Raw genomic sequence first — 16,696 nt, 5'->3', positions numbered from 1 at the left:
AAAGGGAAAGACTGTTTTGAGGTAACCAGACAGAATAGTGATAATGGATTTCCTGTTCTTTGCTGCTGGAAGTTTGTTCAGTTGTGCTTCAGAGACTGAGTGATGGGAATTTTAAAAAGACAATGGAAGATTCAGTCTAGTATGGCAAGGAGAAAGGATCCAGTTCAAAAGCCAGAAGGCATTTGGAATTTTATCTACAAGGTAACATATCTGCTGAAAGTGTGGTAGAATGTAAAAATGCAGCCTAAGGTTTTGGCTTACATTAATTAGTTAATCAGGAAAATACTTTTTCCATAGTCTAGTATATTAGTTGTTGACAATGTAATGTGTAATTGGTAGTAATGTGTAATTGTAGTTTGTTTGTTATTGTAGAAGCCTTAAGATGTGAAATCCTATGGTGTGATAGTTTGGTCACTTGGAAATTCATATTGCTTCTTAACTGTTAACAATCCTTTGAAACAATTAAGGATGGTACATCCAAGATAATGCTCTCTGGGGCTCTTGGCAACAATGCCTTGGACCTGAAATGACTGGTCTCCAATGACCAGTACAATCCTCCTCTATGCTGGGTATGGCTCTCACCAGAAGATGGTCATTGGGAACTGGGGAACAGTTTGACTTCCCTAAGGTCTCCTTGATGTCCCACTTGCCTCAATGACCTGATGACAAATGCAGTCAATCTCAGCTACTTCTAGAATTCTGATCTTTTGGCCACATTTGAACCATAGAGTCATATAGCCTAGAAATAAACCCTTCAGTCCAACTCGTCTGCACTGGCCAGATATCCTAAACTGTTCTAGTTCCATTTGCCTGCATTTGGCCCATATCCTTCTAAACCTTTCACCATTCATATACACATCCATCTGTAATTGGACCGGCTTCACCACCTCATCTGGCAGCTTGTTCCATACAAACATCACTCTCCGTGTGAAAACGTTGCCGCTCAGGTCCTTTTCAAATCTTTCCCTTCTCACCTTAAACCTATACCATCTCGTTTTGGACTCTCCTAGCATGGGAAAAAGACTTTTGCTATTCATCCTATCCACACCCCTCATGATTTTATAAACCTCTATAAAGTCACCCCTCAGCCTCCAACACTCCAGAGAAAATGGCCCAACCTATACAACCTCTCCCTATAGCTTAAACTATCCAATCCTGGCAACATCCTTGTAAATCTTTTCTGAACCCTTTCAAGTTTAACATATATACCAGGGAGACCAGAATTGAACACACTACTCTAAAAGTGGCCTCACCAATGTCCTGAAAAGCTGCAACATGATGTCCCAACTTCTGTATCTCAGTGCACTGACCAATGAAGGCAAGCATGCCAAATGCCTTCTTCACCATCCTGTCTACCAGCATCTCCACTTTCAAGGTACTATGCATCTGCACCTCAAAATCACTTTTTCAGCAATACTCCCCAGGGCCCTACCATTAACCTACCCTGGTTTGCCTTACCAAGTGCAAGACCTCACATTTATCTAAATTAAATTCCATCTGCCCCTCCTCAGCCCCTCGGCTCATCTGATCAAGGAGCCGGTGTACTGAGATAACCTTCTTCACCATCCACGACACCACCAATGTTGTTGTCATCTGCAAACTTACTAATTATATCTCATATATTCAGATCCAAATCATTTATATAAATGACAAAAAGCAGTGGACCCAACACCAATCCTTGTGACACACAGCTTGTCACAGGTCTCCTGTCAGAAAAACAACCCTCTACCTTCAAGCCAATTTTGTATCCAATTGGCTAGTTTCTCTTGGACTCCACGTGATCTAACTTTGCTAACCAGTCTACCGTGTGGAACGTGTTGAACACCTTGAAGTCTATATGTCCAGCATCTACCACTCTGCCTTCATCAATCATTGTTGTCACATCTTCAAACACTCAATCAAGTTTGTGAGATACGATTTCCTACATACGAAGTCATGTTGACTATCCCTAATTATTTCTTGCCTTTCCAAATGCATGTAAATCCTATCCGTCAGAATTACCTCCAACAAACTTATCCATTATTGACATCAGGCTCACTGATCTAAAGTTCCCTGGCTTTTCCTTTCCACCTTTCTTAAATTGTGGCACCACATTAGCCACCCTCCAGCCTTCTGGCATCTCTCCTGTTGCTGTCAATGATATAAATACCTCAGCAAGGGGCCCAGATATCTCTTCCCTAGTTTCCCACAAAGTTCTGGGATACACCTGATCAAGTTTCAGTATTTATCTACCTTTACAAGGCTGTAATGAGGCCTGAAGCTAAGTTGTGCTGGCAGCGTATAAATCAAGCATCAGTGAGGTGGTTATTGGTCAGTAATTGCCTCTTGATAGCACTGTCAACGACAACTTCTCTATCATTTTGCTGATAGTCAAGAGGATACTGATGAGAAATTAACCAGTCAAAATGGACTTGTCCTGCTTTTTACTGCCAGAACATATAGGGGCACTTTCCCACTTTGACCAATGGATGCCAGTGTTCTAGTTGTTATGAAACAACTTGGCTTGATGTTAGCTCTGGAGGACAAAGCTTTCAGCATTACAGCCAAGGTACTGTGTGGCCAATAGTCTTTGCTTATTGTGCTCAGTCATTTTGTGGATTCATTTGTGACATCAGCTTCTGGGACAGCGGGGATCTGAGTAGGGGGCCTAAATAGACCATCCGCTCAGCATTCTTGGTTGAAACAGTTGCAAACTTACCTGTCCATTGCACTCACCATGCTGAGTGACCCCACCCGCGAGGACATGAAGCCTCCCCATCCATTAGTTAGTTAATTGCCGACCATTTATAACGAGATGTGGCAGGATTGCAGTCCATGCACGCTAAACAGCAAAAGCAATGTAACTATTTATACAGATCATCAAGCCTGCAAAATGGTGACACCCTGGCATTCAAGTGCTATAATATGAAGACAGTTTGTTAGTCTAATGTAGCAGGTTATCTGCCTATTAAAACAAAATCTCTAAGTCAGCAGCAGTGGCAGTGCATGGCTGTACTATTGAGATTAAGGACCAGCCACAATCATACTGAATGGCAGAGGGAACTCAATGGGCCAAATGCTTACTCCTACTTATTACAATTCTTTGTTTTCAAAGGGGTAGAGCTTTAACATGTTTACACTAAACAGGGACTGACTCTGAATTCACTGTGCTGATAGTTTCCTTACCCCATCTGGTGAGTTTTTCTGCTAGCGAAGTGTAGACTTGGCCCATGAGCAGGATGAGAATAAGGTTCACCAAGGAGCTGCTGATATTTGCTATGTTTCCAGCCTGTCAGAGATTAATTGCAACACACGGAGTACAATTAGAACATATGTAACATAAGAACCCCCATTGATGAGGAACAGACAGGTGAATGTAGACCCAGAGGGCTGCTGCCACCTGTGGAACTGTTCTCCAAACCTAGTTAGAAAATTCAGGAGGGGTGGGAAGAACATTGGATTTCCATGTTGTACATCAGGGGCTGTGCAGTGGATTAACCAGCACATATTTCAGCTGCAATATTTGAAGACACCCTCACCCTGCACCAAAGAAATAGTTCCCCAGTTGCCATTGATGGGAAAACGTCAAAAGTGATATTTATTATTAGAAAGGATGATTCAGATTGCAAACCATTTTATACACATCAGGGTAGTTATATATTTCAATTAAACTTAGGTGACCACTTAAAGAGATTAATCTTCAGCTAGTTCTCCACTGATCTGCATGTTTAATATTGGAGCCATGCAAAGGCAGGAGTATTCTTAGTCTCCACAGTTGCCGGCTTGTCCTTACAGCTTTCTCATTCAAGGTGGTTCATATCCTGTTATCCGAATCTTTCAATTTGTGAATCTCTTCATTGCCTACCCCTTACCCCATTTTTATCTCTGAAATCTCCTGTAATCCTGTTTCACTGTGGGCACTGTTCTTCTGACTTTGTGTGCATCGTCCCTCTCTTTGCCAAACCACAGGTGGTGGTGTTCTTCAGTTGCCCCATATCGTTTTCTCTTCTACTCCATATTTTAAAAAAAACTCAAAGTCCATTTTGTCAATCATCTTTCCAAATCCCTTATTTTCTACTAAGTTAGAATCATGAAAATAGTTGCTGAATGAGATATTGTTTATCTGAAATGCTGAGCACAAACTATTGCTGCCGTTAGTGCAGCACTTTTTATATTAAATTTCAGTGTCCCACTTGGCCATTTTCCGATTAGGTACACAAATTAGATACACAATTATGCTCTCTTTCTGATCTTCTATCAAAATGAAACTCCTCTTACGCTGTCCTACCGCACACTTGTAGCATCCTTAAATGCACAGTGGTTTAAACCAATTATGTGTCTTTGCCAGAGTGTGAAAAGATTAAAACAGAATATCTTTCAACACTCTCAATATTACCCAAGTGATTCAGTCAACCTTACAAAGATTTACAAAATTATGAGGGGCATGGATAGGGTAAATAGACAAAGTCTTGTCCCTGGGTCAGGGAGACCAGAACTAGAGGGCATAGGTTTAGGGTGAGAGGGGAAAGATATAAAAGAGACCTAAGGGGCAACTTTTTCACGCAGAGGGTGGTACGTGTATGGAATGAACTGCCAGAGGATGTGGAGGAGGCTAGTACAATTGCAACATTTAAGAGGCATTTGGATGGGGATATGAATAGAAAGGGTTTGGAGGGATATGGGCTGGGTGCTGGCAGATGGGACTAGATTGGGTTGGGATATTTGGTCGGCATGGACGGGTTGAACTGAAGGATCTGTTTCCGTGCTGTACATCTCTATGACTCTATGACTATAATTAGTGCTGTCAGGAGCCATGGTCACTAGGTCAAGGACAATGCAAGAAGGTAAATGATTACATCTACAGCAAAGCTTAGTGTGCATGGAAAGCTGAACATGCATACTGGCCCTGATAATGTTTGCATAGCACACAACAGTTAATGCACAGGGTTGGTTATCCTTTTCTCACCTGGGTCATTAGAATAGCGTTGCCTGTGTGGTACATCATCACACTGATAATCCCACGGTACATGATCACAGTCACCAGGAAAATCATCACTACAAACAGCTGGGCCAGGCAGGAAACATGCAAAATGGAAATAATGATCATCAAGGGCAGAATTGAGGAAGAAGAAAGAATGGCTTGGAGGAGAGGAGGTTACATAAAATAAAGAGAATAAGACACCACACAGAACAACAAAGGCAGGGAAGAAGTTAAGAAGAAGTATGCAAAAGTAAATGAGAAACAAAAGGGGAGGAGAAAATTGAAAAGCCAAAAAGGGAAGATTTAAACAGAGAACAAAAATAACTATTAGAATCTCAAAATTATTAAAGCAATAAATACCAGATCAATTTAAAAAGCAAATGTCAACAACACTTCCCATTAAACCAATAAGAATAAGTGACGTAACAGCAATCTCACTGGACTAGTCCAGAGATTTACGCTAATACTCTGGGGTCATGGGTCCAAATCACGCTATGAGAACTGGTGATATTTAAATTAAAATCAATAAATTCTTGAATAAAAAGCTAGTCTCAGTAATAGTGACCAGGAAGCCATTGTTGACTATTGTGAAAAATCATCTGGGTCACTGAAGGGAAACATATCTATCAGCCTCACCCAGTCTGGCTTACATGCATCTCCAGGCTCATGGTAATAAGGCTGCTTCTTAACTTCCCTCAGAAAGCTGGACAATTCAAGGGCAATTAGGCATGGGCAACATTGTCAATGATACTCACAACCCATGAAAGAATAACAAATTAAAAATCCTTTTAAATTGGCTCAGTACATCACTCAGTATCTCCAAAAAGGCAACCCATTACCCTTCACTTAAATCAAGAATGTTCTTTCCCAAAAGCAGAAACATAGTACGAAATCTGTCCTATGCTCAGTATAGTCTTCGACTTGACAAGTACTGAACAGGTCAGATTACTCATCTTTTGTGTAGGACCCTGTCCACTGGATATTAGAAACCATCACAATGCAACTGGCACAATGTGCAGCAAAATAGCGAATGTGGTGCTAAATAAAAAGATAACTAATTCAACTTTCAACTCAGTGCATATTTACATTTTCTCTAATTTCCATTTTCACATTCCAAGCACAGTATTGTTAGTATTTTGAGATGAAGTGTCATTTGAGGCATTTAATTCACATACTAATGCTTTGCCACTCCCAACTTTGAGTTAAGCGGTGTGGCTCTGCTGCCGTAGTTCAGGAAAATCCATCTCTGCTCAACCAACAATTGAAATATGTTTGGAATGACAATATGGACAGCCAGTTATTCTCTTTGCAAGTTGATTGCTTGCTCTCCTGTCCATGTTTCTGTGTAGACACACCCAGCAACTGAAGGAGGGCTGTGGTTTGAAAGGAAAGTCATAATTCCTGGCTTTTAAACAATTGGGAGAAAGTGAGGACTGCAGATGCTGGATACCAGAGTTGAAAAATGTGGTGCTGGAAAAACACAGCAGGCCAGGCAGCATCCGAGGAACAGGAGAATCGACGTTTTGGGCATAAGCCCTTCTTCAGGAATGAGGCCGGTATGCCAAGCGGGCTGAGATGAAGGGTAGGGGGGAGGTAATTTGGGAGACGGACGCTGGGAATACGATAGGTGGAAGGGGGTGAGGGTGATAGGCCGGAGAGGGGGTGGGGGCGGAGAGGTTGGGAAGAAGATTGCAGGTCAAGAAGGCGGTGCTGAATCTGGGGGTTGGGACTGAGATAAGTTGGGGGAAGGGGAAATGAGGAAGCTGGAGAAATCTACATTCATCCCGTGTGTTTGGAGGGCTCCTAGGCGGAAGATGAGGCGCTCTTCCTCCGGGCGTCGTGTGGTCAGGGTCTGGCGATGGAGGAGGCCAAGGACCTGCATGTCCTTGGCGGAGTGGGAGGGGGAGTTAAAATGTTCAGCCACGGGGCAGTTGGGTTGGTTGGTGCGGGTGTCCCAGAGGTGTTCCCTGAAAGTAGGCGGCCTGTCACCCCAATGTAGCGGAGACCACATCGGGTGCAACGATACAGTAAATGATGTGTGTGGAGGTGAAGGTGAATTTGCGACGGATGTGGAAGGACCCATTGGGGCCTTGAGGGGAGGTGTGGGCGCAAGTTTTGCACTTCTTGCGGTTGCAGGGGAAGGTGCCGGGAGTGGAGGTTGGGTTGGTGGGAGGTGTGGACCTGACAAGGGAGTCGCAGAGGGAGTGGTCTCTCCGGAACGCTGATAGGGGTGGGGAGGGAAGTATATCCCTGGTGGTGGGGTCTATTTGGAGGTGGCGGAAATGACGGAGGATGATACGATGTATACGGAGGATGGTGGGGTGGAGGGTGAAGACCAGTCTGTCCTGGTGGTAATAGGAGGGGCGGGGTTCAAGGGCGGAGGTGCGGGAAGTGGAGGAGATGCGGTGGAGAGCATCGGCGACCATGTCGGAGGGGAAATTGCGGTCTTTGAAGGAGGAGGCTATTTGGGTTGTTCGATCGTGGAATTGGTCCTCCTGGGAGCAGATGCGGTGAAGGCGAAGGAATTGGGAATACAGGATGGCGTTTTTATAGGGGGCAGGGTGGGAGGAGGTGTAATCTAGGTAGCTGTGGGAGTCGGTCGGTTTGTAGTAAATGTCTGTGTTGAGTCGGTCGCCCGAGATAGAAATGGAGAGGTCTAGGAAAGGGAGGGAGGAGTCCGAGACGGTCCAGGTAAATTTGAGATCAGGGTGGAAGGCGTTAGTAAAGTAGATGAACTGTTCAACCTCCTTGTGGGAGCACGAGGTAGCGCCAATACAATCATCGATATAGCGGAGGAAAAGGTGGGGGGTGGTGCCAGTGTAGCTGCGGAAGATGGACTGTTCCACATATCCGACGAAGAGGCAGACATAGCTGGGACCCATGTGGGTGCCCATGGCTACTCCTTTGGTTTGGAGGAAGTGGGAGGATTGGAAGGAGAAGTTGTTAAGAGTGAGGACCAGTTCAGTCAGTCGGAGGGTGTCAGTGGAAGGGTACTGGTTGGGTTGGCAGGAGAGGAAGAAGCGGAGGGCTTGGAGGTCTTCGTGATGGGGGATGGAAGTGTATAGGGACTGGATGTCCATCGTGAAGATAAGGCGTTGGGGGTCGGGGAAGTGAAAATCATGGAGGTGGTGGAGGGCATGGGTGGTGTCCCGAATGTAGGTGGGGAGTTCTTGAACTAAGGGGGACAGGACAGTGTCGAGGTATGCAGAGATGAGTTCGGTGGGGCAGGAGCAGGCTGAGACAATTTAAACAATTGCCCATGAATCTGAGTCTGGGCCCAGGTTCTAACAGTCAGGATCACTGAAAAATCCATTCTTTCTGATAATTTTTGTCCTCTCACCATAATTATAATAACCATCGATCCTGTGATGATTCGAGACAGACGGTCTTTCTCAGGGAAATATGGCTCTTTGATTCCAGTGACTGGATTCTGTTCCATCATTGGTGCCCTTGCAGCAAACTCAGGTCTGGGACGTTCCTACAGGAAAAGTAGTTACTGTTACAGAGTGCTGACCTAAACTCTGATGTCTGGTGTCAACATCTTCTCTCCACCACTATTAATACTTAAGTGTTATTACTGCATATAAACGTTAAAAAGAATAATTCAACGACTGGTATCGGGCATTAGCAAGTGTTACCAGTTGTCGAAATCTTGACAGTTGATTGCAGAACTTTTGTGAACAGAACGAAGCCAGATAGTAACTAATCAAAAGCATGCATCTGCTTTCCAATTGAGGAGGAATGTTTAACTGAAGGCCGTCAACCTTTGGAACTCTCTTCCCCAAACGGTACGAAGGCTAGGACATTGGGTATTTTTAGGCAAAGATCCGTAGATTTTTGACGAACGTCACAAATAAGTGAGTCAAAAGGTTATTACAGTTAGGCAAGAACCAGGTGATGTTGGGAGCATGATCACTGAAAGGTGGAGCAAGCTCAAAGCGCCAAACTTCCTATTCCTGTGCCATCGGTTTGTACAAATATATGGGAGAGATAGCTCCAGCACCCATCACTCCTTTTGTACATTGAAAACATTGGCATTTGAATCACTCAAACAACAGCCTCTCACTCAATATATCAGTACCATAGCTTCTGGACACAGTTGAGTAACTTCCTCTCCTTGCATGGCATATTACACATTGACAAATTTCATAAATCAGATCACTTTGTCCTCATTGTTTTCTTGGTATTATTGAGCAGTCTCTGCTTGGTTAGATTGGAAAGGCTCTGAGGATCTGGGGATCACGTTCATTACACTTGGAGGTTGGGTTAGCAGCTCCAGGATGCAATTCTCAGAGTCAATCTGAGTCAAAGGACAGGCCCAGAGGATGTTAGCTGTTTATAGATTTTGAAAAAATAAACTATTTCCTGAGTACTATATTGTCATCCACACCTTCTGGTTATTATAATTTTATATAACTTTTAAAATTTTATTTAAATTGCTTTTATTCAGAATGATCCAAATGCCTATCCACAAGTCATTGTGCACCATCCATCGACTGGAATGGTTTTAATGTCAGCTTCACATCACTCAACTCATCTTAGAACACATGAAAAGTTATCTGAGAATTTATCATCAGTGAAAATGTTGAAATTTCACATGATTTGTGTGTCAAGGGAAAACTAAGTTTTCAAGGATTTGATTAGATTACATTCCTTACAGTGTGAAACAGGCCCTTTGGCCCAACAAGTCCACACCAATCCTCTGAAGAGTAACCCACACAGACCAGTTTCCCTCTGACTGATGCACCTGTGGGGACTGGTGTGGTGGCATGGAGGAGTTTGCTCATTCTCCCCGTGTCTGCGTGGATTTCCTCGGCTGCTCTGGTTTCCTCCCACAATCCAAAGATGTGCAGGTTAGGTGAATTTGCCATGCTAAATTGCCCATAGTGTTAGGTGAAGGGGTAAATGTAGGGGAATGGGTCTGGGTGGGTTGCTCTTCAGAGGGTCAGTGTGGACTTGTTGCACCAAAGGGCCTGTTTCCACATTGTAAGTAATCTAATCTAACCTAACACTATGGGCAATTTATCATAGCCAATTCACCTGACCTGCACATCTTTGGATTGTGGGAGGAAACCAGAGCACCCGAGGAAACCCACGCAGATACGGGGAGAATGAGCAAACTCCACACAGACAGTCACCCAAGGCTGGAATTGAACCTGGGACCTTGGTACTGTGAGGCAGCAGTGCTAACCACTGAGCCAATGTGCTGCCCCTAAGGATCTTGACTTAAACCAGGTAGGACTGGACTGAACTTAAAGTTTGAATCAATTGGCACATTTTTCTTTACTTCCAGTCTCACCTCCTCTTCCTCAAAGTTTATGGAATCCCAGTGATGTGCCAGAGTGGCATTCTTCCGTTTCCAGTACTCCAAGAAGGTCACTGCCCAGAAAGACATGAAGATGCTGAAGAAGACTGTGCCAGGATGGTCAAAGAGGTAACCCAGCTGCAGAGAATAGCAGTAACGAGAAAACAAAATACAAATAAGAGACTATTTAAGAAATGTATCTTATTATGAATTATGTTCTATTAATATAGCAATTGTAACTATCAGGAATGATTGAACATGATGGGTCTCCTATCCCTATAAAAAGAAAAAAAAATGACAGATCAACTAATATCTTTGATATTACAGATGGGCTGGATAGGGTAGATATTTGAGGGAGTTAAGGGGGCACAAAGATCAGTCACTAATTTAATCCACAAGAAATGTAGGGAAATGCCTTTACTCAGAGAGTCATTAGAATATGGAACTCACCATGAGAAGCAGCAGCTGAGATAAATAACATACATACATTTAAGGGAGAGCCAGAGATGTACATGACATAGAAAGGAAGGGAGTGTGTGTTGGCAGGGTGGAATGAGGCTTATGTGAAGTATAAACACCAGTAAAGATAACCAGACTGAATGGACTGATTTTATACAGTAATTTCTCTGGAATAACTTGCAATGGATTCATAACCGGTATTGATGAAACAAGGGAGCTTTGAAGAGTGAATGACACACATCCTTCATTTTAACCTTTATTCTCTCTGGTATGCATGATGTGGAGGTGCCAATGTTGGTCTGGGGTGGACAAAGTGAAGGGACTGTGCTCTGAAAGTTTGAGATTTCAGATAAGCCTGTTGGACTACAACCCGATGATGTGTGACTTCTGACTTTGTCTCCCTGGTATGGAGAGAGAGAGAGAGAGAACTCCAATGTTAGGCAACAGCTGGCACATCCACCTAAATAGTCTTTGGACAGGGATCCAGAAATAGCTCCACAGAGGCTGGTACCCCGCCATCGAGTCATCCTTTATTTGCACGTGACAAGTTCTTGACACTGATACAGTTCCCTTAGAGCCAGCTCTCAGAGTGAACAGAACCTCTGACACTGCTGTTTGTATCTGTCAGCCAGGGCTCCCTGATGGGGCTGTTAATCTGGTCCAATCAGGGAATTCTATGAGATTCACCTGGCTGACCTCATTACAATCACTACAGCTCCTGAACTGTTATACAGATAGGAAGTTTGGTTACAGATCAACCATGATTAGACTGAATGGCAGAGCAAGTTCAGGGGCTATCTGGCCTATTGCTGATCCTACCTGGGCAACTAAGATGCAATTTATTCATCACCAGACTGTCTTTAAGGAACAACCTACCCTTTTCACACCTCTACAATGCAGATACTGAATGGAATGTTCTAGAACCTACAGTATATCAATAAAATAATAAAAGGTTTTTGGATTCAAAATCTATGTACAATTGGTTAAATGAGAGCACAAAAAGCACATAGTTACACAACAACAGGTACCAATATATAAAAGCAAATGAGACCCAAATAATAACTTCAGTTTTAAAAGACTTACTTTAGCCATGGAACAGATCTCTGAAATATTCCAGGTGTCACAAGTGTCACAGAGAGGGCACATGAGATATTGGTTGCTGCTATTACAGATCTCTTCTCTGCAGGATATAAAATATTTGATCAAAGTTCAGGTCTCTGGGCATTCTCTGTTTATCACACTGCATGCATCATGGCACAGGTTCTAATTAGCAGCAGTTGGTGAATGGGTTGAAAGCCTCATCTTCCCATTCTCCCACAAAGGTTTCTTCCAAACTTGCCTGGAGACAATAAATCAACATTGTGCATCCTTTCAAAGCAGCCACTTAGAGTAACCTCACTGAAATGACCAATTGATATGCACAAAATTAAAAAGGCAAAATAACTGCACAGAGGTCAGTATCCCATTACCAAGTCACCTTTTATTCACACTTGAACAGTCCTCGATTTTAATACCACCTCCCCTGAGTCAGTTACCAGAGTGTCAAAATCTCTGACACTCCTCTTTTATCTGTCAGCCTGGGTTCTCTGGTTGGACCAGGTTAACAGCCCCATCAGGGAACTCATATTCAATGATGTCCAGTTGGTTAACCCCATTATAATTACTACAAAAGGGACTGCGGGTTTCTTGACGATATGGACATTCAACCATATCCAAATCCACCCTCAGTTGACATCTATACGCATACACTTTCCAACTTGATCAGGAGCAGAACCAGGTTTAATATTCATTACCTAGGTCAATTGTAACATCCCTTTTTTCTGCTCTTAATGTAGCTGGTTAACTTAGAAACTGAGAATCAGACTTTAAGTTCTCTTGCTATGTTTGACAATTCCAAGCAACACATTTGTCCCCTTTATTGGCAGGCACAGCTTTCTTACATTCTTATTCTAATGACCCGATATCGTTTCAACATTTTCAATATCTAGTTCAGCACACCTGAATCCCTGATGATTTATACTGAGTTCAGCAATCTTTATGGTTGTATCGTGTTTATTCATTTTACATGTCAATATGCCTCACTTTTCAATGGGTAGAAAGTGAGGACTCTGATCTCCAGCATCTGCAGTCGAGTGTGTGGTGCTGGAAAAGCACAGCAGGTCAGGCAGTATCAGAGGAGCAGGAGAATCGATGTTTCGGGCATAAAGCCTTCATCAGGAATTCCAGCACCACACACGTGACCCCCTGCTTTCCAATGCCCAATAACAAATACTGATTGTGTTAATAGCTCATTTATTATTTTCAATTCATTAGTTAATTAATAACATTTCTTCTTTTTCTTCTCCAGGTAGCAACCTAAGTTACAAACTATGGCTAAGCCTGTGGATTTCTGCAGGGCACGGCGATGAGGCTTACCTCAGGCAGGGTAGGGCCAAATTTTGTGCTGTTAGCATTATTCTTAAACACATGTTAATCATCTAACCAACTGAGGTAACCAGCTCCCCTTTACCAAATCTAATATCCTTCTCAATCCCATGAGATTGCATCAAGCTTTGAGGAATTTTATCACAGGCTTTCTAAAAACATTCATGCACAAAATCCACCATTCTATCATCTTGCATCAATTCAAGCCACATATCTAGACTATAAGTAATCATATATGTCGGAACACATGTGACAACTGATTATACATTTTGAGGAGCACTACTCAACATAAAGTGAGGAGCAAGGCAAGGAGGCTGGCTCCCCCAATGAATACATTGTTATGAGGATAAACCCATGCTATTGGTATCATCCTTCATCTCATTCTAGTCAACTCAGTTAAAGTAAAAATACTAGAGATCTGAAAATAAAAAAAAACCACAAAATTCTGGAGAAACACAGCAAGCCTTGAAAGAAAAACAGAGTTGCAGTTCCAACGTGACTCTTCTTCAGAACAAGACACTAAATCTGTTTTTCAGATCACAGCTGCTGTCTGACCTGCTGAATTTCTCCAGAACTTTGTTTCCAAGCTAATTTAACAAATCAGCCCATCTGCTCCACGAGAATCAATCCTAATATTTATCCAATTAACAAGTAAATTACAGTACCTAGCTTTTGACCTTAGAATTTGCATGAGATTTGCTTTCTTCTGCCACTTTCATATTAAATCTCTGTCTACTCTATTTGTATTTCTCGACTATCTGGGATACACATTTCCATCAGTATCGTGACTGCTCTTTTGTCTGGGCTTTATCTGCTGTTTTTCAATAATAATCATTCTTATGAATTCACAGAGTTCACCAAAGACTCTGGATATTGGAATATGGAAAATGATCTTATGTCAGAAATATTGTGGAAAAACATCATTCGAAAAACCCTTCTCAACACTTGGACATTTAAAGATTTCCACATTTTCCTTCACATTTCATGTACAATGAACAAATTCAAAAATCCAGGGTCTTCTATCCAAATAGTGATACTTGTTTTAATTTAAGGCTCTTGTAGTCTATAGCCCTACCAAGTAATAATTTATATGTGCTTTTCCAATAAATGAGAGGCTGTTTTGACTGGTAACTACACAGAGTTTAATAGTTGTGTTGTTCTTGCAACTCATTAACTTACGCTGGTTTGCTTGTGTTCATTGACATTAGTCCAGAGATGAAAACTAATGTCCCAACTATAGCAGCAGGGAGAAGCCAAGTTGTGTAAAAACCTGCAAAGAAAGCAAAGCTTTGATGCGTATTTTAAAATTGAGTGAACTCACCAAGAACTTATTTAATCTCAAAGACATTGTAAGGTGATGATAGCCAAGGGAAATCCACCCATTTACTCTTGGTGCATCATCTTCTACATTATTTCACCATATGAAATTTGCCAATGCTTTCAGGAAAAGTCACAATGATTCCAGAGATTAAAATAGGCCATGTAATCTCTCGGATACAAAGAACACAAGGTAGATACATATGGGCAATCATATCCTTCAATCTCTTCTCACCAAATCTCTAAATTAATTTTCATCACATGCGTTAGTCCATTTTATCCAAACCTGTCTCTACTATTTCACGTCCATTTTAATGGCATTCCCCCTCAGTGAAGAAGTTCCACTTGACTTTCACTTCACTCTCACCTTAATTTGCAACTTTGCTGTCTATCCAAATGCAAATAATATTGAAATGCTGCTGCCAAGGACAGACAGAGATCTTTGAGAATGTACATAGGTGACAGATTTGGTGATGCTTAGTTTCATAAAGAATCAACACCAATTGTACTGAATGGTTACCTTGACTTTAACTGTCTTGCTTTACCCAAACAAAATGACACCTGTTGAACCAGGCCTGAATATACTTATCATTAAAATGTCATCCATCACAGGCGTGACTCTATTAAGATGACAGAGGAAAAGCATAATTGAGCCCGTTATTATAAATTCATAATTCTCAGCTTTCTTAATTATTCCTTACACAAGGAATCATTGAACAAGGAACTCACCCAGCCAAGCAAAGTAAATGGCAATCTTTTCTCCAAAGTACTCTCGGATGTGATCAAGTGGTTGATATCTATACCACTTGGACCAACGAGCCCAGTACTTATACAAACTTTGTCTTGGATTCAGATTTTCTGGAGGTACATCATAGTCTGGTAATTCATAGGAGCCCTACAGACAGCACAAGATACACCAGAAAATGTCAGTACATAGATATTACAAAGAGACAGTGAGGTATATAAGTATTACAGATAAAGGAAGAGAATCACTTGCTGGTGTCTACAAAATTTCATAGGTCTAATTTTTATACAATATGCATTTTCATTATCCCAGTGCCTGTTACCTCATGGAGTGGGAAAGCAGAAACAAAGACGTTTTCATTTAGTAAGCGGTCAATTCCAATTTGTGTTCTTTTCCTTTTCCCATACACTGTTGTGGCTAGAATTTCATAAACCTGAAAAACAGCAAGATACAGAAACTCACAAAGCCTACATTCACATCACACCCCAGAACAATACCCACACGCACCCCCCACCCCCAGACTTCTCAATGTAACCCTCTCAAACACTCCTGCCAAAATGTCCACAGACACATTGCCTACCTTCTTAACTCTCTATTTAATCCTAAACTAATCTACCCTATCTGATAACCCATTCAACAACTCCAGAAAGCATCCCACCCAAGAATACCATCTAGCATCTATCCCAAAACAGTCATCCTACACTATTACTCAGGTAAAATATCCCCAACACCAAACACCTGCAGCCAGTACTCACATTTCCAACTGTTCAGAACCTGACCATTCCCTTTATCATTATCTCAATGTTTTATTTATGCATCCAATCATTCTTATGTGCACATTAAATCCCTCTATCCTCTCCTTTACCCCAGCTCAGTAATGCATTGTCACATTCCACTCATTGTTCAGCCTCTATTATCAGCCTTATCTTTTGTCATTCTAGCTCAAGCTGAAATGAATTTCACACCAAAATACAATAATTTATGCACTTGTGCATGTCTTATATATGATATGGAGGTACTGGCGTTGGACTGGGGTGGGCAAAGTTAAAAACCACACAACACCAGGTTATAGTGCAACAGGATTATTTGGAAGTGCTAGCTTTTGGAGCACTGCTCCTTCATCAGGTAGCTGAGGAGCAGGATCATAAGACACAGGATTTATAGCAAAAGATTACAGTGTCATGCAACTGAAATGTTATATTGAACAATTGCTCAATTGCAAATCATGAGGGCATGGATAGGGTCTTTTCCCTGGGCTGAGGGAGTCTAGAACTAGAGGGCATAGGTTTAGGATGAGAGAGGAAAGGTTTAAAAGGGACCTAAGGGGCAACTTTTTCACGCAAAGGGTGATGCGTGTATGGAATGAGCTGCCAGAGGAAAGGGTGAAGGCTGGTACAATTACATTTAAAAGGCATCTGGATGGGTGTATGAATAGGAAGGGTTTAGAGGGATATGGGCCAAGTGCTGTCAAATGGGACTAGATTAA

The 16,696-nt window shown here is 42.2% G+C and overlaps 1 protein-coding gene across 2 annotated transcripts in view; it reads right to left on the bottom strand.

The window, feature by feature from the left end:
* Positions 1-16,696, bottom strand: part of ano11 (anoctamin 11) — a 50,651-nt gene that overhangs the window by 19,169 nt on the left and 14,786 nt on the right. For both annotated transcript variants that reach the window (XM_072586549.1, XM_072586548.1), the window contains exons 7-14: positions 15,533-15,643; positions 15,195-15,360; positions 14,328-14,418; positions 11,808-11,904; positions 10,260-10,403; positions 8,301-8,438; positions 4,946-5,044; positions 3,166-3,268 (exon numbers count right to left, since the gene is read on the bottom strand). In XM_072586549.1, the coding sequence (XP_072442650.1) occupies positions 3,166-3,268; positions 4,946-5,044; positions 8,301-8,438; positions 10,260-10,403; positions 11,808-11,904; positions 14,328-14,418; positions 15,195-15,360; positions 15,533-15,643 (949 nt within the window). The remainder of the gene's footprint in view (positions 1-3,165; positions 3,269-4,945; positions 5,045-8,300; positions 8,439-10,259; positions 10,404-11,807; positions 11,905-14,327; positions 14,419-15,194; positions 15,361-15,532; positions 15,644-16,696) is intronic.

Source organism: Chiloscyllium punctatum, chromosome 16 (genome assembly GCF_047496795.1).
Source record: "Chiloscyllium punctatum isolate Juve2018m chromosome 16, sChiPun1.3, whole genome shotgun sequence".
NCBI classification, from domain to species: Eukaryota; Metazoa; Chordata; class Chondrichthyes; order Orectolobiformes; family Hemiscylliidae; genus Chiloscyllium; species Chiloscyllium punctatum.
The sequence above is the reverse complement of the archived record's forward strand: the minus strand, read 5'-3'. Positions and strand labels throughout refer to the sequence as shown.